General features: G+C 40.2%; 2 protein-coding genes across 2 annotated transcripts; both read left to right on the top strand.

The window, feature by feature from the left end:
- The first annotated feature begins 139 nt into the window (after positions 1 to 139).
- LOC148898920 (putative aminopeptidase W07G4.4) lies at positions 140 to 7,434 on the top strand. The gene is made up of 16 exons (XM_088993912.1): positions 140 to 254; positions 818 to 859; positions 985 to 1,075; positions 1,435 to 1,583; positions 1,753 to 1,861; positions 1,955 to 2,082; positions 2,176 to 2,275; positions 2,743 to 2,818; positions 2,889 to 2,974; positions 3,141 to 3,245; positions 4,997 to 5,072; positions 5,187 to 5,305; positions 5,387 to 5,470; positions 5,557 to 5,614; positions 6,884 to 7,065; positions 7,150 to 7,434. The coding sequence occupies exons 1-16, from the start codon at positions 244 to 246 to the stop codon at positions 7,282 to 7,284; spliced, it is 1,551 nt and encodes a 516-aa protein (XP_088850038.1). The 5' UTR covers positions 140 to 243; the 3' UTR covers positions 7,285 to 7,434.
- Positions 7,435 to 8,167: 733 nt separating this feature from the next.
- pcna (proliferating cell nuclear antigen) lies at positions 8,168 to 13,231 on the top strand. The gene is made up of 6 exons (XM_088993913.1): positions 8,168 to 8,608; positions 10,132 to 10,229; positions 10,316 to 10,383; positions 10,462 to 10,656; positions 11,717 to 11,840; positions 12,872 to 13,231. The coding sequence occupies exons 1-6, from the start codon at positions 8,388 to 8,390 to the stop codon at positions 12,946 to 12,948; spliced, it is 783 nt and encodes a 260-aa protein (XP_088850039.1). The 5' UTR covers positions 8,168 to 8,387; the 3' UTR covers positions 12,949 to 13,231.
- Positions 13,232 to 23,447: the final 10,216 nt, after the last annotated feature.

The following is a 23,447-nucleotide window of genomic DNA, read 5'->3' as shown; positions in this document are numbered from 1 at the left end:
TTCCAATTATGTACTTTATAACGACATGACTGTTGTATTTATTTTGACTAAACGCGAAGTTTAAACGATAAAACGGGACAATTCCGACGTGTTGAATACACTGAATGCAACGTGTAGTCTAGTCATGTGACCGACAGCACCCCCCCCCCCATTGTTACTCATCAGTCTGTCAGTTCATAATCATTCTCTTTCTTTTCCCAGTTCACTTGTCAGCCGACGCCGACAACGAAGGAGACTGAAACAATGTGCACCAGGTGAGAATTAACTCGACTCACTAAGCCCTTAACTGGTTTGCTACTAGGAGCTAACTAAAATACACATTTCATTGTGTATGTAGACAAACGTTTACTTTTCCCATTTTGTATTTTTAATACTGTACAGTACACTGCCATATGGCATTAATCGAAGGAGAATCAATTCCTCCATGATGTGATTGACATTGGTGTTTCATTTCCGGAAATTAAATCGTTAAGTTGTACATTGAATTTACTCTGCTAGCTTTCACTTTCGTTGTGAAGTTTTACTTTGAATTTTCTCTGCTAGCTTTCACTTTTGTTATGTGCATACGCTTACATTTCTTGAACTCTGTGTCTGCTGACATAAACATTTTCTGAGGTTGTCTAGTCTCATGACAAAACTTGCACGCAAGGTCTGATCAAGTCTTTCAGATAAGAATTGAATGATCAGAGGTTCTTTCACACTTTGATTACTCTCTTATCGTTAACATGAACTGGTATCTGGCTTCTTCGAGTCTAATCGTTATTGGTGAGGGTGTCGAAGTCTAACATCATGTTTTATAACTTTTTTTTCCTGATAGTGTGCAACCCATTGAGTGGACCACTGACCTCAAGGACCAGAAGTGAGTACTAAAAGAAAAGGCACATATCCTATTTTTTGTGCGTGTGTGTGTTATTTTCAAATCTTGAGCAGGCAGACAGACAGACAGACAGACATTTTTTTGGTTGTCCATTTTGACACTTGCAGATTTGATGGCGTCATCTTGGTAACCCCAAGCCATGATGATTTGCCCTCACAACTTGAGTGTCTGAAAGCACCCCTGCAGGACTACAACACCGTAAGTTTTTTTGACCAACATCTAGTATGGGCAGTTCACCTCTGTAACATTCGATCACTATTCTTGAATGATTACTATTTTTATGCAACATACTTAAAATTCCAAGGCAAAGGAATACACTTAAAATTCTGACAGACCAAAGAACCTATTGACATTAAAGTATTACAGGAATTGGCTTTTTTGTCTACCCTGAATGGAATATCATATTTAATACAGTTTCACTTAAATATCATTTAACATAAAATGAAAAATTATTTTTATGATGCATTTGCTCATTCGGCACCTCAAAGACAACATTGAGTTTTCATTAATTGTGCAGAAAACCTGTGTCGAAACATCATGAACAAATTGTTCAACAGGTGGACGGTGGGCTAGGGGAGGAAGTGGTAGTCCTGAAGGTTCCCGGTCTCCCTGGCAACCGAGTGGTGTTTTCCGCTACGGGACCTGTCAACCGCGACTACGATGATGTCAGACGCTTCAGTGATGCTGCTGTCAATGCGGTAAAGCGGTCAGTATCCGTTCATGGCTTGGGAGGTCCCCTATTGATTGATCGATCCTAGCAATCATAGCGATCGGTGGATTTTGTCAATCGGACGATTTTGGCGATCGGGACGATTTTGACGATCGGTCTGATCGATTTAAAAACATTTTTTACACTTGTCATTCCATCATTTCAGGGCCTTGAAGGCAGGAATGCAGCGTCCCCTGTTAGTCTGCCCTCAGCACAAGGACTACAAGAATAGCACTCTGGTGGCTGCACTTGGGGCTCTCCATGCGCTCTACATGGTAAGATGAACACACTGCTGGTTTGCATAGTCTCAATGTTGCATCCAATAGTGCATTCAGATGCAACGTGTCTGTTTTTTTGTCCTCTGATAGCCTTTAGAAGTGAGAGAAGTGAACAACAAATCATCCAACTACAAGGTGTGCGTGCTTGGTCTCTGGGTGGCTCATGAGAGCCAGGGACAAAAACTCGTGGATCTCGCGAGTGCTCTGGAAAGTGGAAGGTACAGTGGAATTATTTCATCACATTGTCTCATAATTGAGCCATTCCGTCCTTCACTCTGAAGTCTTTTTTTTCCTTTTTTTTCTCTTCTTAGGCTGGCATGCCGTGACATCGGCGGCTCGGATCCTGAGCGAATGGCCGCACCTCGTGTGGCTGATTATGTTATAGAACTTTTCAAGGACAGCCCGGTGCAGGTAATTAAGCCTTTGGCTCATTGTTTTTTTTCACCTTTGCTCTAATGCAGAGATTTCCATCCACTGTGATTTGGCAACATTATGTTTCTTGAGAGGTCACGATTTGTCCAAAAATTGTAATGAACTGTTTTATCTCTGCAATGTCTTCCTTTTCAGGCCAAAAGAATTTCTACTTTGGCGATCCATCATCAAAACTGAAATTTAATTTCTCACTTTTTTTCCCAACACAGCTATTAATAGCTTGCATTTTTTGTTGTTACAATTTCCTGTGTTCCCTAACATTCAATATTGTCTGCTGTATGCCAGATCAGGATGATTAAATGCTCTTTCGTGACTGCCACGTGTGATTATTACAGTTTTATAGACTATTTTTATTTGATGCCGTGCTGTGAGATTGTTCTAATATAAAATAAATGCAATAGAAAATTACAAACCATTATATGTCGAACGTGTGTGTTCCACTTTAGGCAGAAGTAATAAGTGACGTGAAGCTTCTGGAGAGGGAATACCCCTGCCTGGCTGCTGTCAACCGCTGTGCCAACAGTAAGAGCGCATTTTGTTGTTTCGCATGCTCATTGGTAGCGCACCTATTCATGCTTCCTTCCTCATTCAGGTGTACCCCGTCACCAGGCCAGAGTTATCAAGTTGCAGTACCGTGGTGAGGGACCCATCCAGAAGACGCTGATGTTAGTGGGCAAGGTAAAAACGTGTTCTGAATGAACTGGGCATGCACTTGAAATCTACCATCAAGATGTTTCATTTGTAATCCAAAAGGCTTCTCCGTTTCAAAATTTGATGTGTAGAGTTCCATATTTTTTGACGAATCAAAGAATGATAAGACATATCCCCGTTTATTGGTAAACAGGGCATCACCTACGACACGGGCGGCGCAGACATCAAGGCTGGTGGTTTCATGGCCGGGATGCACAGAGACAAGTGTGGTGCCGCTGCTGTTGCAGGATTCTTCCAGGTGAGATACATTATGAAATTCTTGACATTGTCTCTCATAATCAAGTGCCTGTGTGCAATCTTCAGAAGATTGCATGAAAGTAAACCCATGGCAATCCATGTGGGGAACAGGGACCGAGTCCTTTTTGTAAATAATAGGTGCCAGGGTATTTGTATTGACCATATTTTCCAGTGTATAAGGCACACTGGAGTATAAAGGACTGAAAAGTGTCCCTGAGAGCTTTAAAAGGCGCTTCAAATGAAATGTATTATTATTATTACTGTTACGATTATTACTATTAATAATAATAATAATAATTATTATTATTATTAGGCACACCCAAGAGAATGATATATTTTCAAACCTTTTCCATATATAAGGTGCACTGAACTATAAGGCACACCTTCAATGAATGAAATAAGTTTTCCAAATAGAATATAGAAATACAGTAAAGTCTCGTTATATCGATATCGGATATATCGATAGTCCCGGTTATATCGATACTATTTCTATGCACGCACGGAGAAAATTACATGCAAACAGGGTCGGATATATCGATAGTCCTGGTTATATCGATATTTTTTCGGACTCCCTTGAATATCGATATAACGAGACTTTACTGTATATAAACATTTTCCAAATATTAGGCACACCACATTATAAGGCGCTACAGTAGAGGCTGGGGTTACGCACCACTTCTTCTACAGGGGGGAAAATGGAGCCTGTGGCTACTGACAGTAGTTGCGAAACATGTTGTGGCTCACATTACTTCACATATAAGGCGCACCTGCGTATAAGGCGCAGAGTTATCTTTTGAAGAAAATCAAGGCTTTTGGGTGCGCCTTGTACACTGGAAAATACGGTATTGTATTGTACAGACGCTCCCCACCTTACGAACGAGCTACGGTCCGAGCGGTCGTTCATAAGGTGAATTTGTTCGTAAGTTACTTCAGTGCTATAGTTTGTATGGAATGTATATTTAAGTCTAACACTGAATGGGAAAGTATCTCCAACAGTCGTAAAATAATTTCACACCTAATGTCGTACGACAACATATATCCTTGGGTCTTCAGTAAGCTATTACTGAAGCTGCTGGCACGTAATTACTGAAATTCATGCCACCAGCCATTACTTTTTGTTATGCATCGCATCCTGCTGGAGCGTGAACTGGGAAGAGGGATTTCCTCCCCACCCGCATACTCTCCACAGCCAATCGCAAGCGAGCTCGGCCGGAAAAAGGCATGCCATTCAAAATCTAACTTAGAGCATCTTTGTCCAAACAGTTTTCAACATACCTGAAAAAATGTTCGTATGTACTATTGTTCGTAACTCGAATGTTCGTAAGTCATGGAGCGTCTGTCCTGTATTGTATTGTATTGTGGGCATAAAGGGAATTCATTAATGATGACCTGAACTAAAATTATGAAATAAACCTATATGGTTGAGCGCACCACATATAACCCAAAAGATTTTGATTGTTTTTTTTTTTCTCCATTTCCCCCAAAAATGAAACTAAAGACGCATAATTCAAGCGATCCATTTTAGCATTAAAAGAGCACATTTATGCCATGCATTCCACCAACAGAAAAGTTCATTCATGAACCATTGTTCACTTTAGCTATGCCTGAGAGTATTTTAATTAAATTATGTAAATTACACCTGATTTTTGTCTCCTTTTGGAAGCCAGCCAGTCACCTCACAGATCTCAGTTAAAGCTGTGGAAACAAGCCGCAAATGGATGGACTGTTTGCTAATACAATTTCCCATTTTAGATTTTGGCTAAACTCAAGCCAAAAAACCTGAAGGTTGTCGGTTCCATGGCTATGGTGCGCAACAGTGTGGGTTCAGGTCAGTGACATTTTATGATCCGGCTCAATCCAAAATATGCGGTTAAAAAATGTCTTTTTTTTGGGATACTATACTAGCAAATTTTTAAGTAAAGGCTGCGTGTTTGTATTTCAGACTGCTACGTGGCGGACGAGCTGGTGGTTTCTCGTGCGGGCCGCCGTGTTCGAGTGGGCAACACGGACGCTGAAGGGCGCATGGTGATGGTTGACCTGCTTTGTGAGATGAAGGAGAAGGTCAGAGAACCTTATTTATTTTAATTAATCCCTTGAACAATTGATCACAAAACGTTTTGTCACTATTTTATGTTCACGCAGGCAGTACACGAGACTTGCCCCCACTTGTTTACAATTGCGACTCTGACTGGCCACGCCATCAGAGCCATGGGACCCAACTACTCTGTGAGCGCCGACTCCATTATTGGCTTACCACGGATGTCAGTATTATGTTTTAACTTGTATTTTTTCAACTTTAAAATTGTCTGCAGATAATTATGGATAATGGACCCGCCCATCGTGCTGGCAATGCAACTCGGTGGCAGAAAGGTGAGATAAAAGTGATTTTATGGTTGCAGCACTGAAGAAATTTGAGTTTGGAACTAGTAGAATTTTTTTAAATGAATTTTATGAAATAAAAGTTGGATTTCAATTGGGAATTGTAATATAGCTGGGGAAATTCAAAATACAGTTGAACATGAAGAGTCCGTTGCAGTGTTGAGCAATGGTGGACTGTTTTTAAGCATGGTGGGTCCTCACAACTGCTTCAGGGATCTTTTATAGCAATGGTCCCCAACCTTTTTTTGCGCCACGGACCGGTTTAATGTCAGACAATATTTTCATGGACCGGCGGATAAATACAACAAAATAAAATGATACGACAGGCATGAAAACGTTTTTTTTTTCTTTCTTTTAAATATAATGATAATAAACGTCAAGCCATTGTGTATTTTTATACAACTTTATTAGCAGAGTCCTGGTAACATCGCACCAACAACAACATTATATAACATCGTTTCTGCCCCTTAACGCTCTATGGTCACCATGGTAATGTTTAAACGTGCCTTCAAAATAAGATACACCACAAAAACAAGTACAAAGCGCATGAAAAATACAACGGACTCAGATAATAAATAAAACGGAAATGATGTAAATTATTTATTCTTTCTGCGCGGCCCGGTACCAAATGACCAACGGATCGGTTATTTGTATTTTCCTTCTAATTTCGCCATCAACACGATGTTTTCAGACCAAAAAAAGTACCCAAAATGCATTGTGTGTCGCTTTCCCGGTCAGGGGCGTTCCTGACGTGATTTCACGTCAGGAATCGTCACCAACTCGAAAACAAGACTTCCTGAATATTCAGCGCGAGTCTTAAAACGTAAAATATAGTTATATGCCGTGGAATCTGTGTAAAATACGCTCAGTAGAAGTCATTTGAAGTGATTTTACAAATTAAGGACACAACTTGTCAGGAGGCGTTGGTTGTCCTTTAAAGATCTGATTCATAGATTCCAAGACACAGAGGTGTCGATTGACTTTGGCGTCATTTTGATTTTGTTTTTGCTTCCAAATACTTTGTAATCATGTTGAAATGTCATGATTTTAATGACATTGTATGATTAGGACAAAATCACTAAAGTACAATTTTTGCATTCATCATTCCAATTGACAAAATTTACAAAATTGTTCAGTTTTAACTTTCCAAGCAAATGGGCCAGATTTCCCAATCCCTTTGCAAGCCGACATTTTTGAAACATTTTTGAAACATTTTCCAGTCAAATAAATAATGTGAGTCCCTCTCACTCCATCATGCAGCCGGGGAGGTGCTTGGCGACCTCTTTGAAATATCCAGCATCAGGAGGGAGGACTATGAATTCCACAAGGGTAAATCTGAGTACGAGGATATCCTCCAATGTAACAACCTGCCATCTTCTGCAACCCCTCGTGGACATCAAACCCCAGCGGCATTCCTCATCATGGCGTCGGGCCTGCACAAGGTGGTCACGGGATGAAATAAAAAACTTGAATATGTTTCATCCGATCGAAACTCACCCGTGTGTTATCTGTACTCCCACATGCAGCATGGTGTGGATTCTGAGGCGCCTCTGCCGTATTCCCATATTGACATCGCCGGATCCAGCGGCCCCTTCCCTGGTGTGCCAACGGGAGCGCCCATTATCGCCATGGCAACCAACTACTTCCTGTCTGGGCTGTAGGCGCTCTTATCCTGTTTAAAATACAACCAGCTCAAGTTGCATAAAAGTACCCAGGGGAAAAGAAGTAGTATTAAAAATGTCATCATTGTAAATGTGCGGCTTATTGACAAACATGTTTCATTCATCAATAAATATTCATTAGTCATTGCACCTTCGGGAGTCACTGATGGTTGTAGCAGGTCATTCGCTATACGTACAGTGTGAATGTATAAGAACTAGATGGCAGAAGTCAATTAATCTGTGCAGCAATGCAATAGATGTATTTGTACATTGAATGAGGAAGTGAAAAAAGCTTCAGAAATGAAAAGCTGCTTGTTCTACAGAATTTAAAGGATGTTTCAACAGGGTCAGACCACTAACAAGGAACAATAACATCTATTACTTTGAACACATGGAATTGAGCTGTTACTGGTAAACGCAAGTCAAATTATATCTGTATTCCTTAATCAGTAAAAAGTCTGATGGTTTCATAGGCCAGAAGTTAGTAAATATTCACAACTGATCAAACACAGTAAAAGGTGACGTTTTCTCAAAAAAACGTCACGAAGGCTATACAAATATTTGGAGGTAATACGACACCATCGAGGCGGGATGGTTGCAATCAATGCATGACAGAGCCATACTCCATACTAGTGGATGGCGATAATGTTCCGAGTTATTTGCCAGCAACCACACTGAACGAAATTAACGGCGCTGCTTATGACAGCGAATACTTGTGTGAGTGAGCTTAAAAGAGACCATGTCACGTTTAGTTGTTTGCACTGCGAATAAAAAAAATAATGCATTGGCTGAGTCAGGGTTTGGCGGTTTGACCTCTTCAAAATGGCCGCTTTTCATCTACCTTTGTCCCGCAGGAAGAAGACGCGGTGGCGGAAATGACGTTGAAGAACGCAGTACCATTATAACAGCTGCGGCGAGCGGGAGACTGCCTACTTCTGTGGAGCCGAGTTTCGTCCAACTATCTACGCACGAAGGCTTTCACCTCAAGCTTCTCGTCCTTGGCTATACCTGCAAGTCGTTACCTTTGTTTTCCTCGCTCCCTTTCGAGAAGTTTTTTTGCCCATTCCTACTTTTCAACAGCACTCCCCCCCCCAACTACAACCATGTTTGAAGCTCGCTTAGTCCAAGGATCCATCTTGAAGAAGGTCCTGGAGGCCCTGAAGGATCTGATCACGGAGGCATGCTGGGACGTCAGTTCGTCCGGCATATCGCTGCAAAGCATGGACTCCTCTCACGTCTCCCTGGTGCAGCTCACCCTGCGCAGCGACGGCTTCGACTCCTACCGTTGCGACAGAAACCTCGCCATGGGAGTCAACTTGGGCAGGTCAGCTAAATAATGTTGTTTTTTAGCTCAATAAGTACGACTCTTAGAGGCCAGCATAGCATTGTGGTGGTGGATATTTTGTAACTTGACATTTGGATTGTGAGGCAAATCTTGGCTTTCATTTCAAAACAAGCGTTCTTTCGTGACATAAGTCACATATGCCGGGATGAAAATGTTTTCGTGTTTATGTCAACGACATATACCGTATATCATTGTGCCTTTATTGTAGCAAACACAACAAAAGCTAAAGGGATACTGGTCATCGTGGCTGAGTTGCTCTGGCATGTCCCTCTGAATGGAGCAGCCTCTGAAATCCTTCACTTTGGTTCCTATTAAATGTACCCAATAATGTTGGCATGGTGTATATCCTCTCAAGGGGTTGAAATCTTTGATTTGGCGTAAAGTTAGTTCGCCCGAGTCGTCATCGCGGGTCAATGTCATTTAAGCGCCAATTTGAGACTTGGCGGGAATGCGAGTTGAACCCGGGAATTCGCACTTCCGGTAGGAAGTCACTCTGACGTCAATTCCTGTTTGCTGACGAGTCAAATTGACCGACGCCTGAAATTTCGTCCGTTCATTGAAGTAATTTGTTCTTATGACTGATAAAAACTAAATAAACTAATTGACTAGAGTATTTCTAAAAGTTGTCATCCGTTTGTTTTTTTTCTCCTCAAATAGAAATTTTTAACAAATCGATTCAGAATCAGAAAACCTTTATTCGTCCCACAATGGGGAAATTTGCAGTCCACAGCAGCAATTGAAAAGGGTTGGGGTGGGGGTGAAAGGATAGAAAACAAGATATTCTAAGCATAACAAAATAAGAATGTCAACTGTATACTGTGCAAATGTAAATGTGCAAAACCGTTCCATAAAAAACTGTACATAGTGCAAGAATAAGAAATGCATTTTGATATATTGCATCAACCCATATTTACAAGTGTCCAGTTTTTTTTTTTTTTTTTTTTCACATGTGATCATTGAGAGTTGCAAAGCCTGACAGCCCGATTAACTGTACTTTTAAGTGCTTCATTGCAGCTGAAGCCATTTTGAAAGCGCCTTATAAATAAAAACATAATACAATAAAAATACAAATAATATAAACATTTTAAACACTCCGTATCATTTATTATTGTTAGCCTAAATGAATAAACACCCTGTATTTTATTCTGGAAAACAAGACATATTCGACCAACAAGAAGACTGCTAATTAACATAAATGATATGAAAAATATGTACGGATGCATTTTTTTTATGCAATTGTTGGAGGCACATTGGCACTTGATATTATGAGATATGGTTGGGGTGGATGAGTAAATGTTTGGGATGTGGAAGTAATTGTAAATACCAAGCAAAATTAAGTTGTATATGGAAGACATTTGCCACTTGTCTCGTCATAGTAGATTAACGGAAGATAGAAAAATAGATTATCGTGTTTGTTTTAAAATCATGACCAGCATATAAAGTCATTGCTGAATATTGACGCCATTTACTTAACTTACCTCAATTTTCTGACTTTTCCACAGTATGTCAAAGATCTTGAAATGCGCTGGAAACGAAGACATCATCACCCTCCGAGCCGAAGACAATGCAGACACACTTATGCTCGTTTTTGAGACCATCAGTAAGTTGGTGCACTCTTCGGTCAGTTATGTATTGTTATTGCTAGAACTTTCCATTAATGTACTTTTTTTTTCACCCCTCCCCCAGACCAGGAGAAGGTGTCAGATTATGAGATGAAGTTGATGGACCTCGATGTGGAACAGTTGGGAATTCCAGTAAGTTCCCAGTGAGATTTTTGGTGCAGGGATGAGACAGTGCGCTGGTTGCTGACCTTTTCTTGTTCGTGTTCATAGGAGCAGGAGTACAGCTGCGTGGTCAAGATGCCATCGGGGGAGTTTGCGCGCATCTGTCGTGACCTATCGCAAATAGGCGACGCCGTCATGATCTCTTGCGCCAAGGACGGCGTCAAATTCTCCGCCACTGGAGAACTGGGCACGGGAAATATCAAGTTGTCCCAGACTAGCAACGTGGACAAGGAGGAGGAGGCGGTGAGTTTGCTCAAATGAAAACACTCATGTAAATTGCAGGTGAATACTTGAAGTAAAAAAAATAAATCACAAAATATTTCAGATCGCAAGCAGTTTTTTTTAAGTTACTGTTGCTCGGAAGAAAACCAAATAGCTAATAGTCAATATGTCATAATAGCAAAATGGAAATGACAGCATTCTAAATCGATTGCAGTAAGACTTGAAATGGGTGGAGAATTTTTTTTCAAGGACAACGACACCATTTTTTTGTTTCCGAACTGACATCAGAAAAACATTTTGGAGCATCAAAAAATACCCAAAACACGCAGGCTGATATTTTAGCCAAATGCAAAACACCAATAAGAATGAGTTAGTGTCCCAAAACTGCTTCAAAATGACCTTGGAAATGGCGAGTTTCAGAAGGTCCCGCCCCCTTGTTCGTGTCGTCACGCCAGGATAGTCCAGACACAAAACAATGGCTTCAGATTTGGAGAATATGCTTTCTTGTTACACATCCAGTTATGAATATGATTCAAATAGTTCTGAAGAGGAAAGCATAAATGTTTGCAATCGATTAAAGAAGTCCTTCCGTATCAATTCAAGCCGTCTGGACTCCAATGTAGCTCCCAGAAAATGCACGAAATGGCGCACAAGCTCCGTTGGAAATGGGCTGATTTGTCTGCTGAGAATTTGTGTCCACTTTTATGGTGTTACCGCAATTGGTCGTGTTGGTGCGACACGCAACGATTCACCATCACCACCATTATTTATATTTTCTTCTAATTTCGCCATCAACACGATGTTTTCAGACCAAACAAAGTACCCAAAATGCATTGTGTGTCGCTTTCTCGGTCAGGGGCGTTCCTGACATGATGTCACATCAGGCATCGTCATCACCTCGAAAACAAGACTTCCCGAATCTTCAGCGCGAGTGTTAAAACGTAAAATAATAGCTATATGCGGTGGAATCTTTGTAAAATGCGCTCAGTAGAAGTCATTTGAAGTGATTTTACAAATTATGGACACAACTTGTCCAGAGGTGTCGGTTGCCGTTTAATTGAATTTTGCTATTTGTTTCCAGGTCACTATTGAGATGAATGAGCCAGTTCAGCTCATCTTTGCCCTCAACTACTTGAACTACTTCACCAAAGCCACTCCTCTGTCTAAGACGGTCACCCTCAGCATGTCCGCGGACATTCCTCTAGGTGAGTGACACATGCAGCCACCGCATTAAATTTGGTATTGCCAGTCCCCGATCTCTTGATTGTAACTCCCATTTAACATTGACTTTTACAGTGATCCTAAAAATGTCACACGCTTTGCATTTGACAAAACACATGACTTGTGTCAAGGCACCACTGCACAGTGTGACTGATTTTCTCCTTTCTTAACATCCTGTATTAAAGGACAACCAATGTCACTTTTTTGTTTCCTAACTGACATCAGAAAAACGTTTTATAGCATCTAAAATACCCAAAACACGCAGTATGATATTTTATTTTTAGTCAAATGCAAAACACCAATAAAAATGACTTAAAGTGTCCAAAATCTGCCAAAACTTGAGCTGCGAATTGGGCATTTTCAGAAAGTCCCGCCCCCCGTTTGTGACATCACGCCAATACGTCTTGCATTGCTGCAGAATCAAAAATATGGCTTCAGATTTGGAGAATACGCTTTCTTGTTACACATCCAGTTATGAATATGTTTCATATAGTTCTGAAGAGGAAAGCATACATGTTTGCAATCGATTCAAGAATTTATTCCGTGCCATTTTGAGGCAACATTGGGGGGAAATGGATCACCAAAAAAGAGGCAGACAATGGCGACTGAGCTCCTGTGATGAATGAATCAGCCCGTTTCCACAGGCTGATACATTCCTTATATGGAGCTTGGTCGCCCTCTTCTGGCTCTTTTTGGTGCAACATGACGTCTTCAGACCAAACAAGCACAGCAAAATGGATTGACGTGATGGAAGGACTGCTACAATGTGTCCTTTTTTTCAGTCATGGGCGTTCCTTCAGTGACGTCACGTATGGACTCGCCACCAACTCAAACAAGACTTCCTGAATATTCAGTGCAAGTCTTAAAACGTAAAATATAGCTATATGCGGTGGAATCTTTGTAAAATACGCTCAGTAGTCAGAAGTCATTTGAAGCCATTTTACAAATTATGGACAGAACTTGTCCGGAGACGTCGGTTGTCCGTTAAATGACATTTTCTATTCAATCCTTGCAGTGGTGGAATACAAGATTGCCGACATGGGCCACGTCAAATATTACCTGGCTCCCAAGATCGACGAGGAGACTTCTTAAATAGCTAGAAAATCAACAACAATGGAAAATTGAAAGGCATGAAGACTCACTCCGGTGTCAAGTGGCCTTCGATGACATCAGTTGTCGGCATTTGGAAACTTATCTGCATTCCCTGTTGTGTGGAAATGTCAACACTTTGAATCTTCCTGTCCATTGGTCTTTTTTTTCCATTCTGACTTGTTGTAGATACGCATTTGTAAATACTATGTGGTAATGCCAACTTTTTTTTGTGTGTATCCCGGAACTTGGTCCCAAATAAATAATAACATTTATTGCTGTTGAACCTTTTTTAATGACCGTATTTTCTTCCAAAAAATCACCCTGCACCTTACAGTACACACAAGTGTGCCTTATATGTGAAGTAATAGAGCCACAACAGATCTTGCAACTACTGTCAGCAGTCACCGACTCCATTTTCCACTGTAGAAGTCGTGCGTAACTCCATCCTCTACTGTCATGCTTTAAAATTTTTACAACTTATGTTTATATGCTGTATTATATTTGGCTTTTTTCATTTGTTGAAGGTGCGCCTTATACAGTGCAGTGAACCCTTGTTTATCGCAGGAGATATGTTCCAAAAATAGCCCGCGATAGGTGAAATCCGCGAAGTACAATGTAGTCAGCTTTTTTTTGTATTTTATTTTACAATGCAAAACTACATACTTCAGAATGAAACAAAAAATAAAAGCTCTTTTTTTAATAGTTTAAAGTGTTGTAAAACAATGTTTTGCTGCTGCGCCTATTCGTCCTCACTCCGCTGCACTGTAGCGTCTTTTTCTACTGGAGGAGTCTTTCTCCGAGAGGACATTGTTATTGGTAGTTGTTGGCACTCTTTCTTTTTTTGAGAATAGAGAACGTTTGTTTGCACATTTACATGCCATAAAAAAACGTTTTTTTTCCCCCCAAAAAAATCTGCGATGCGCTGAGGCTGCGATAAGTTAACCGCGAGGTAGCGAGGATCACTATATGGAAAATGTTTGAAAATACACCATTCATTGGGGGTGCGCCTTATAGTCCGGCGTGCCTTATACACTGGAAAATACGGTTATGATAAAATAAATAAAAATAGCTGTCCTCAGAAGAGTGGAGCATCAAATACTATTAGGAATTAGCGGTGCGGGGTGTTAGCTTCATTGTGCCATTATTTCAGTCTGCAATATTTTTTGAAACGCGATCTTTGTGCAAAAGAAGCTTAAACCCGTTACATCGGTAGTTGTCACGCGTTTATCAAGGTTTCGATGTATCAACAACGATTGGTATATGATTTGAACGAGGATAAATACGTATTACCAGCGTTACAAAACCTCACAAGCGCTCTCGACACAGTCGAACTACATTCTGTGAGCGCTTGTGGCCACCGGGTGTCGCAGTTCGGTTATATTTTTAATTAAGAGACATCCACCAGATGAGTTTGAGAAGTGTCGTTTGTGCAACAGACGTGACAAATAAGGTTTGGAATTCCATTTCAGATAAATGACATCACTCGATTTTAGGATAGAGTTACACGACTGGGAGGAAAACAGTCATCAAACCAAGATAAATTGCTCACCAATTTTTTTGGGGGGAAGAGGTGTCAGATTTGTTCAAATTTGCATTCACCTGTCGTGTCAAATCATGTCGGATCATTGAACACATACTATTATGCAGCCCTGATGACTAATAATGTCAATTTTTAACTTTAGAAAGACGTAAAGTTGAAATATTATGACAAAAACTCGTTTGGCATGTTAATGTAAATTACCCGTAACCATAATTATAAAGGCCTTCTGATCCCCTAAACGTAAATGTACTGGCTGAATGTCTGTATTAAAATACAATTACACAATAAAAATGTGTTATTTCTCACAAAAATCAAATTTACAACATGTGTTCTTAGTGTAAAATAATTAACATGCGCTGACTTTAAGTCACCACATTCTGAAGCATGCTAACAAGATCATGTGTGCTCACGTAACTCCAACATTATGGTGCTGTTTGCAGACGACAACAGCTGTGGTAGGTCTGATGTCCTCCATTATGAGATAACCTACCACCCCGAGGTCATCCGTCTTTTTAATTGGTGCAGGGGGAACCAACACCTAGAGATAAACCCCAACAAAACAGAGCTCATAGCAGCAGAGGTTGCAAGCTTTTCCAATCATCATAAACGGGCCTGGGGTGGAGATTGCCCGAAACCAATTGCCTGCTATCACCGTTTAGAATGAACATATTTTAAAATTGCGTTAATATTTTAACCTTTGCTTTATTTTTAGTTTTTTTTTTAAATATTATTTTCCAACAAAAGATGCTGAACGGTGAACAATTGTGGCTTGCGAATATCGTGTTCGGCAGGGTTTGTTCAAATGTAACATGTTACTTCAACATTCGCCACAGGTGTTTGCATGTGATTTTTTTAGACATCTCAAAATTCTCTCGTGACAAGAAAATCACAAAAAATGTTGCAACCTTAAAAACTGATAAACGGACGTCTTCCTACCTTCACCGATCGTCACAATCGTTCCCTCCTGAATGGTCTCTAGACGGGCTAATGCTAATTAGCATTAAGTTCGCCAACTTTAAGGGCAAAGGTATCTGGTTTTAAATATAGCACGTGAACTTGTTATTGCTTTATGTTGAGGTTTATAGAAATTTAAGAGTGACGGTAAACATCTTGAAGTCTTGTTTGGAAGATTCGACGGTGAGCTGCTAATTGTTGTGAAATGAGCCGAGTCGTGTCTGTGTTCACTTGTGCTACTTTGTACCGTCGGCGCTCTTTCGTTTGCTTTTGTTCAGAGTTCTGCGATTCGTTATATTCTGCTAAAGTCAGTTTTGTAGAATATATGCTCTTCGGAAACCTGCATTGTGTAAAACTATTCTTGGCACGCAGACAGAGCAGGATGCACAACCAAAAAAGTGACGCGTAAAGATTTTTTTATATCTAGCGTCATCTCGAGCTTGGTTAAAAATAAAGAAGTGTAGAACAAAATGACAGTGCTGGACAGAAAAAGAGTGCACAGCAGATTAAAAGCGTCTGCTAGCGTAATCCTCACTCTGCTATATGAAAATTCATCTGATGAAATGGCTCAACTGTAATGAGCCTTCTGGAAGAAGAAGCGTGGGCAGAGGGTATTTTGGGTGAGTGGATTTATTTCAACCAAATACGCCCGATGAATGTTTTTCGATCATATTTCTTCCTACCTGAATGTTCAAATCCCTCCTAGTTGTCACCACAGAACCTGTAATGTTCATTTTTTTCTTTGAGTGTTTCCATCACTGGACATCCTGAGTCAGGGAAAAGGCAAGTACTCCGCTGATAATACTGATAAAAATGCTGCAGTCATTTTAAGGTGTTTAATTAACTACTGACATTCAGGTTCACTTTAATTACATCCCGCAAGCAAAATGAAAAAGGCACACTCATAATTGAGTTCTGCAATGTAATAGCAGATTTGCTTCATCCCAACAAGGCTTATTTCATGTACGTACTGTACAAAGCCTCAAAGTCTGCTGTTCTCGGACACTCATTAAGATCTGACAATATTTTCGTGTGAACATATTTAAACATATTTAAACTGTAAAACTGTGCACTGTGGGTCATTTTGAATGTCCTGTACTTTTTTTTGTATGCGGACATTTTTTTGTCAGCCTTCTATTTGGACACAGCCTATAGAATAGATTTTCCAAGTGTGGTAAAGGCAACGCCGGTGTTATGCTGGCGCCTTCGAGTGGTACTCAACAAAAATAACTACAGTGGGGCCTTGGTTATACGAAGTTAATTTGTTCCCAGACAGTGTGTAAGGCAAAAAGTGTGTATCCCAAAAATTAATTTCCCATAGGAAACCATTAAAATGAAAATAATCCATTCCCAGGTCTCCATAAAATCTAATTTTCAACAAAATAAGCCTAAAAACTACACACAATATACCTTATTCTATGTATAATAAATGTGCTATTGTATTGTAATGAAAGAAATACACTGCGCTGTATAATAAAGTCACTTTATTTACATGTGTGATGGTCATTGATGGCTCTTAATTGACACCTGTTGCTTTCTGACTTGTAACGTCTTATGAAATTGAGGCATCACATTATCATTCATCATGTTGATGATTCTCATAGCCACAGTCTTTTCTGGATGGAACTGTTCAATAAAAGCCTGCACATCATTCCACTTAGCCAACATTGCCTTGATGCTCTAACTTGATTCTGCAGCCATCTCCTCCTACTCGCCCTCAGATGACAACTCCTGAATGGCTTGCTTCTGCTTGTCCTCTTGAAGGCAAATCAAATCCTCTGTGTTGAGGACCTCGTTATGGTCAGCAACAGGCTCCTTGATGTCATCTGCATCCACTTTGAGTCCCATTTTCTGTCTGGAAACAATGTCGTCCAAAACAACAGAGTCATGAGGATCAAATCCTTCAAAGTCCCTCTCAAGGATGCATGCGGGCTACAATTTCTTCCATGCTGCTTTCAAGGATTGAAGGGTAACATCATACCAAGCCTTTTCTATCAACTGAACACAATGATACTGTCACGTTCCGAGCGTGACAGGGATAGCTGACTCGTCGGAACGTTAATAAAAGGGGTTGGATCCCTAAGCAGGCGGCAGAGACGTAGGTGCTGGCCGTGACTTTATTACAACAAAAAGCGCGGGTCCGATGAGTCCACGGACCCGGAATAACGTGACAAAATAAACCACAAAAAGGGGTACAGCGAGTTGTGACGGATGGTAGCAATGGTGGACTTAGCATATCTGCTAAGCCGCTAAATCAGACGAACGCACACCTCGTTCCTGTTTCTTAATGATCTTCTCCTCGACTGTAATTTTGTTTTCTTTTGTGTCTTCTTCGGCTGAACACGAGTCTGTGGTAGTGTCTTTTTCGGTCCCATAACAGCAAAAGTATCGTTGAAGACGATCGACATGTGCACTCAAAGAAAGGAACACTTTTCCCATTTAATCACTATTTTCAAATATTTTACTGATCAATATGATTGAAACAATGCAATAATATGAAATCAATGTGTTCTTTTGTGTTTGACTTCTTCCAGCTGTTCGCAAATTGGCTCGGGAGAAACCATGTGCCTCAGCTACTTCATAATAAGGTGGCGCCAATTGGAAACTCCGATAACCAAATGTGCTTCCTTCTCTGATGAAAAGGTGAACACTAATCCCTTCACAAGCCCCACAAGGCCAATTGCTCGTATAATTAATTTGCATGTGCAAGCTGTTTCTTTAATGAAATGGGTATAAACTCTACTTAGGCTGCTTTCATAGATTTTTTTTGTCACCCACCATAAGGCCAAACTGAGTTGAATTTCCTTTTTGAGTAACTCTCAGTTGACCCGACCTGTTCCTATCACCTGATCCGTAGTCTGTTATCTTACCATTGCCCTCTTTTATCTCTTCTTGTCTGCTTGGCCTGCCTATAAATTGCTTTACAGTGGCAAGGGATTTTTGTCTGGGGATAAGAAGGATGCAGAGTATAACCGGTTGTAGCTTTCTCCACATGCCCCAAAAAAAAAAACAAAATATAAAAATAATGGCATTATAACCTGTCCAATTCATTTTAAGGAAGAAAAAAACGTAAATGATTTTGAAGGAGCACCATCCCAGAAGAGCATGGCGATGCCAGAAAATTCTTAACTTGACAGCTGAAATTTTGAAGATAGAAAGCAATTTCAATACCCTCAAATGACCTCCAAATCCTCAAATAATTGCAACACAAGAGAACACAGTAAATTTTGGAATGGAGATATCATTACCTGCAAAGCCAATGCCTTAAAGGACAACGACACCATTTTTTTGTTTCCTAACTGAAATCAGAAAAACGTTTTATAGCATCTAAAATACCCAAAACACGCAGGCTGATATTTTTAGTCAAATGCAAAACACCAACAAAAATGACTTAAAGTGTGCTAAAGCTGCAAAAAAATGAGCTGTGAATTGGGCATTTTCAGAAAGTCCGGCCCCCAGTTCGTGACGTCACGCCAGGACGTCTTGCCTTGCTCCAGAATCAAAACTATGGCTTCAGATTCGGAGAATATGCTTTCTTGTTATACATCCAGTTATGAATATGATTCAAATAGTTCTGAAGAGGAAAGCATAAATGTTTGGATTGGATTGGATTTGCCTTTATTAGTCTCACAGTGGAGAAATGTACATTTCACAGCAGCAAAGTGATGCAATCGATTAAATAAGTTCTTCCCTATCAATTCGAGCCGTCTGGATTCCAATGTCGCGCCCAGAAAATGCAGAAGATGGCACCCAAGCTCCGTTGGAAATGGGCTGATTTGTCTGCTGGGAATTTGTATCAACTTCTGTATGTTGTTACCGCAATTGGTAGTGCAACACACAACGATTCACCATTGCGTTATTTATGTGTTTTCCTTCTAATTTCACCATTAACACGGATTAACATGAAGATTTCAGACCAAACTAAGTACCCAAAATGCACTGTGTGTCGCTTTCTCAGTCAGGGGCGTTCCAGACGTGACATCAGGTCAGGCATCGTCATCAACTCGAAAACAAGACTTCTTGAATATACTGCGCGAGTCTTAAAGGACAACCGACGTCTCCGGACAAGTTGTGTCCATAATTTGTAAAATGGCTTCAAATGACTTCTACTGAGCGTATTTTAATAAGATTCCACCAAATATAGCTATATTTTACGTTTTAAGACTCACGCTGAATATTCAGGAAGTCTTGTTTTTGAGTTGATGACTAGTCCGTACATGACGTCACTAAAGGAACGCCCCTGACTAAAAAAAAAGACCCACTGCAGCGGTCCTTCCATCACGTCAATGCATTTTGCTGTACTTGTTTGTTCTGGGGACCTCGTGTTGCACCCAAAAGCCGCCAGAGGAGGGTGTCCAAGCTCCATGGAGGGAATTTGTCAGCCTGTGGAAACGGGCTGATTCATTCCTCACAGGAGCTGGTCGCAATTTTTTCTGCCTCTTCTGGGATGATACATTGCAGTCCAGATACCTCAAAATGACACGGAAGGACTTCTTTAATCGATTGCAAACATGTATGCTTTCCTCTTCAGAACTATTTGAATCATATTCATAACTGGATGTGTGACAAGAAAGCATATTCTCCGAATCTGAAACCATTGTTTTTATTCTCCAGCAATGCAAGACGTCTTGGCGTGACGTCACGAACTGGGGGCGGGGCTTTCTGAAAATGCCCAATTCGCAGCTCATTTTTTTGCAGCTTTAGCACACTTTAAATCATTTTTGTTGGTGTTTTGCATTTGACGAAAAATATCAGCCTGCGTGTTTTGGGTAATTTAGATGCTATAAAACGTTTTTCTGATGTCAGTTAAGAAACAAAAAAGTGACGTTGGTTGTCCTTTAAAAGGTAAAATGCACCCATATGTGGTGGAATCTTTATAAAATACGCTCAGTAGAAGTCATTTGAAGTGATTTTGCAAATTATGGACACAACTTGGCCGGAGGCGTCGGTTATCCTTTAATCGGGGTTGTATTCAACTAAATAGGTGAAAAGGGTTCTCGATCGAGTTGATATAGCAGAATTTATACTCTGCTCATTTTGGGTCCGACTTACTTGTTTCAGAACAGTTTATTCGACTTTGTAGCTACACCCACCCGGATTATTCTCAAAAAATATCTGTTCACATGGTCATAAATCGCTTGTACAGGTATATTGTGAACAAGAAGCATGTTTGAAGCAGTTTTATTAGTCTGTGCTTATTTTTTAATTCCCTAATGTTAAAATATAGATTTTTTTTTTACCATTTATATTTTATGATGGCATCAATTCCATGTCAATGCTTTGCGATGGAGAACGGTCGAGTGTTGGTCAACATGTCTGCCTATTAACTTGGAATCTCGGTTTTTGTATATTCCCACATTTCGATATAATGAAGCCTCAAAACTGTCGACATGCATGAATGGTTGAATGTCACAAAATCAACATGTTTTTCCATTTTAACAAGAATAGAATCAGCCCTTCAGATGCTGCCATTTATGCCATCCTTCAATGTTTTGCATTTCCTCACTCACCATGCCATGCCAAGCAGCTCGTCTGCAAAACTCGTCAAAAGTCAAGGTTTTAGTGTAGAAACAAAGAAGCATAAGCGGCTCAGAGCGGGTCCATCCCTGCATTTCAGACCTGTGACACTCTCTTACATAAGCCGGCAGAGCGCTACTGTCTCCGCCAGAGCTGGGAAGTTGCATGGATTATTGATGTTCAAATGCACATGCCAGCGACACACACACACACACACACACACACACACACACACACACACACACACACACACACACACACACACACACACACACACACACACACACACACACACACACACACACCCTTAAAGAACAACTGACGTCTCCGGACAAGTTGTGTCCATAATTTTTAAAATGGCTTCAAATGACTTCTACTGGGCGTATTTTAATAAGATTCCACCGCATATACCTATATTTTACGTTTTAAGACTCACGCTGAACATTCAGGAAGTCTTGTTTTTGAGTTGGTGACGAGTCCTCACATGACGTCAGAAAAGGACCGCCTCCTGACCGTAAAAAAGACGCATTGTAGTGTCTTTCCATCACGTCAATGTATTTTGCTGTACTGTTTTTTTTAAACCCTTGTGTTACATCCATGCAAGGAATGTATCAGCCTGTGGAAACGGGCTAATTCATTCCTCACAGGAGCTGGTCGCCATTTTTCTGCCTCTTTTGTGGGACGTTACATTGTGGTCCAGATGCCTCAAAATGACACGGAAGGACTTCTTTAATCGATGGCAAACATGTATGCTTTCCTCTTCAAAACTATTTGAATCATATTCATAACTGGATGTGTAACAAGAAAGCATATTCTTTGAATCTGAAGCCATTTTTTTTTATTCTCCAGCAATGCAAGACGTCTTGGCGTGACGTCACGAACTGGGGGCGGGACTTTCTGAAAATGCCCAATTCGCAGCTCAATTTTTTACAGATTTTGGACACTTTAAGTCATTTTAATTGTTGTTTTGCATTTGACAAAAAATATCATACTGCGTGTTTTGGGTATTTTAGATGCTATAAAACGTTTTTCTGATGTCAGTTAAGAAACAAAAAAGTGACGTCGGTTGCCCTTTAAGATATTCCAGGTGTCCAGGATTTAAAGGGATTCCCTTTTCTTAATGACCTTTCAGCACATTCCTTGGCGAGCCTCACAGCAGGCACGCATGCATGTATGACCGTCAGAGTCATCCCCACTGGTATTAGCATAATCGTGACATGTCCTCTATGTCCCCGCTTGCTGTCATGAAAAAAAGAAAGGGGGAGGAGGCGGAATTTGGGATTGTGGTTGAGGGGGTCATCAAGTGGAAGAGGAGAGTTTATTTGTATGTTTTGGTAAACAAGTAGATACTTTGTATTTGCTATTGCCAAGCCACAGAAGCTGAAAACAATAACACGGACATTACATTCTTATGAGGTGTGATTCTAAGACCTATTATTCGAGCAAAAAGCCCACACATGCATTCAGATCGTATTTGTAGTACATTTTTAAAGGGCTATGAACATTTATGCATTAACTGAAAAAAAATTAAAACAAAATAAAATGGGGATGAGCCATTTCATGAACAAGATAAGAGTGAACGCCAGAGCTGCTGAGAAAATGGCACAATTTAAGAATAAATAGCTATTTTTTCCTTTTTAGCCCCACTTTAAATTTTGCTGCTGTAAATTGCAAATGTCCTCATTGTGGGATTATGAAAGGATTTCGGATTCTGATAAATAAAAAAATAAAAAAATAAATACTTACACACATAATTAAAGAAATACATTTTGTCGAAAAAAAATCAATAAACAGAGTGACTTGCGTGAAACTCTTCTTTCTGGGTATACTGTATATATGTGTATGTATATGTATATATCAGAATCAGAATCATCTTTATTGCCAAGTATGTAGAACACACAAGGAATTTATTTCCGGTCGAACACGCTGCACTAGTATCATCATCAAAAAATTGCAAAGAGGCACTATACAGTTCCATTTGGGCTACTGTTCAAAGAGTTAATGGCTTGGGGGAGGAAGCTGTTTAAATGGTGGATTTGGTGCGCATGGTTCGGTAGCGCCTGCCTGAGGGGAGTAGCTGGAAAAGGTGGTGGGCAGGGTGCGGAGGGTCCAGTATGATTTTCCGCGCCCTAGTTTGGATTCTTGCAGTGTGCAAGTCCTCGAGGGTGGGTAGGTCGGTGGCAATGATATATATATGTATGATATATATATATATGTGTGTGTATATGTATGTTTATATATACATATATATATATACGTGTATATATATATATGTGTGTGTGTTGTTTGTATCTGTCTTTGGGAAAAAAAATCACAGTTACAAAAAGCGAAGTCACTGAACAAATGAGTTGTACCTCAACACCCGATCTAATTATCTCTGATTAAAGTTGATACAAGCGAACCTTTTTTAAACAACATTCATGTATTGGCTCTCTTCCAATCTGCACTGGCGTGCCTAATATTCTGACCACCGAGTGTAATTGTCCCT

Source organism: Hippocampus bargibanti, linkage group LG04 (genome assembly GCF_051943395.1).
Source record: "Hippocampus bargibanti isolate YZ-2025 linkage group LG04, ASM5194339v1, whole genome shotgun sequence".
NCBI classification, from domain to species: domain Eukaryota; kingdom Metazoa; phylum Chordata; class Actinopteri; order Syngnathiformes; family Syngnathidae; genus Hippocampus; species Hippocampus bargibanti.
Note: the sequence above shows the minus strand (reverse complement) of the source record. Positions and strands in the feature narration are given on the sequence as shown.

Bases quoted from the DNA above. Each gene is read 5' to 3' on its own strand.
- LOC148898920 (XM_088993912.1), top strand. The intron at 860-984 runs GTGAGTACTAAA...TGACACTTGCAG, and splicing joins ACTGACCTCAAGGACCAGAA to ATTTGATGGCGTCATCTTGG. The intron at 2,819-2,888 runs GTAAGAGCGCAT...TTCCTCATTCAG, and splicing joins TGTCAACCGCTGTGCCAACA to GTGTACCCCGTCACCAGGCC.
- pcna (XM_088993913.1), top strand. From the start codon at position 8,388: ATGTTTGAAGCTCGCTTAGTCCAAGGATCCATCTTGAAGAAGGTCCTG. The intron at 10,384-10,461 runs GTAAGTTCCCAG...TCGTGTTCATAG, and splicing joins TGGAACAGTTGGGAATTCCA to GAGCAGGAGTACAGCTGCGT. The intron at 10,657-11,716 runs GTGAGTTTGCTC...ATTTGTTTCCAG, and splicing joins TGGACAAGGAGGAGGAGGCG to GTCACTATTGAGATGAATGA.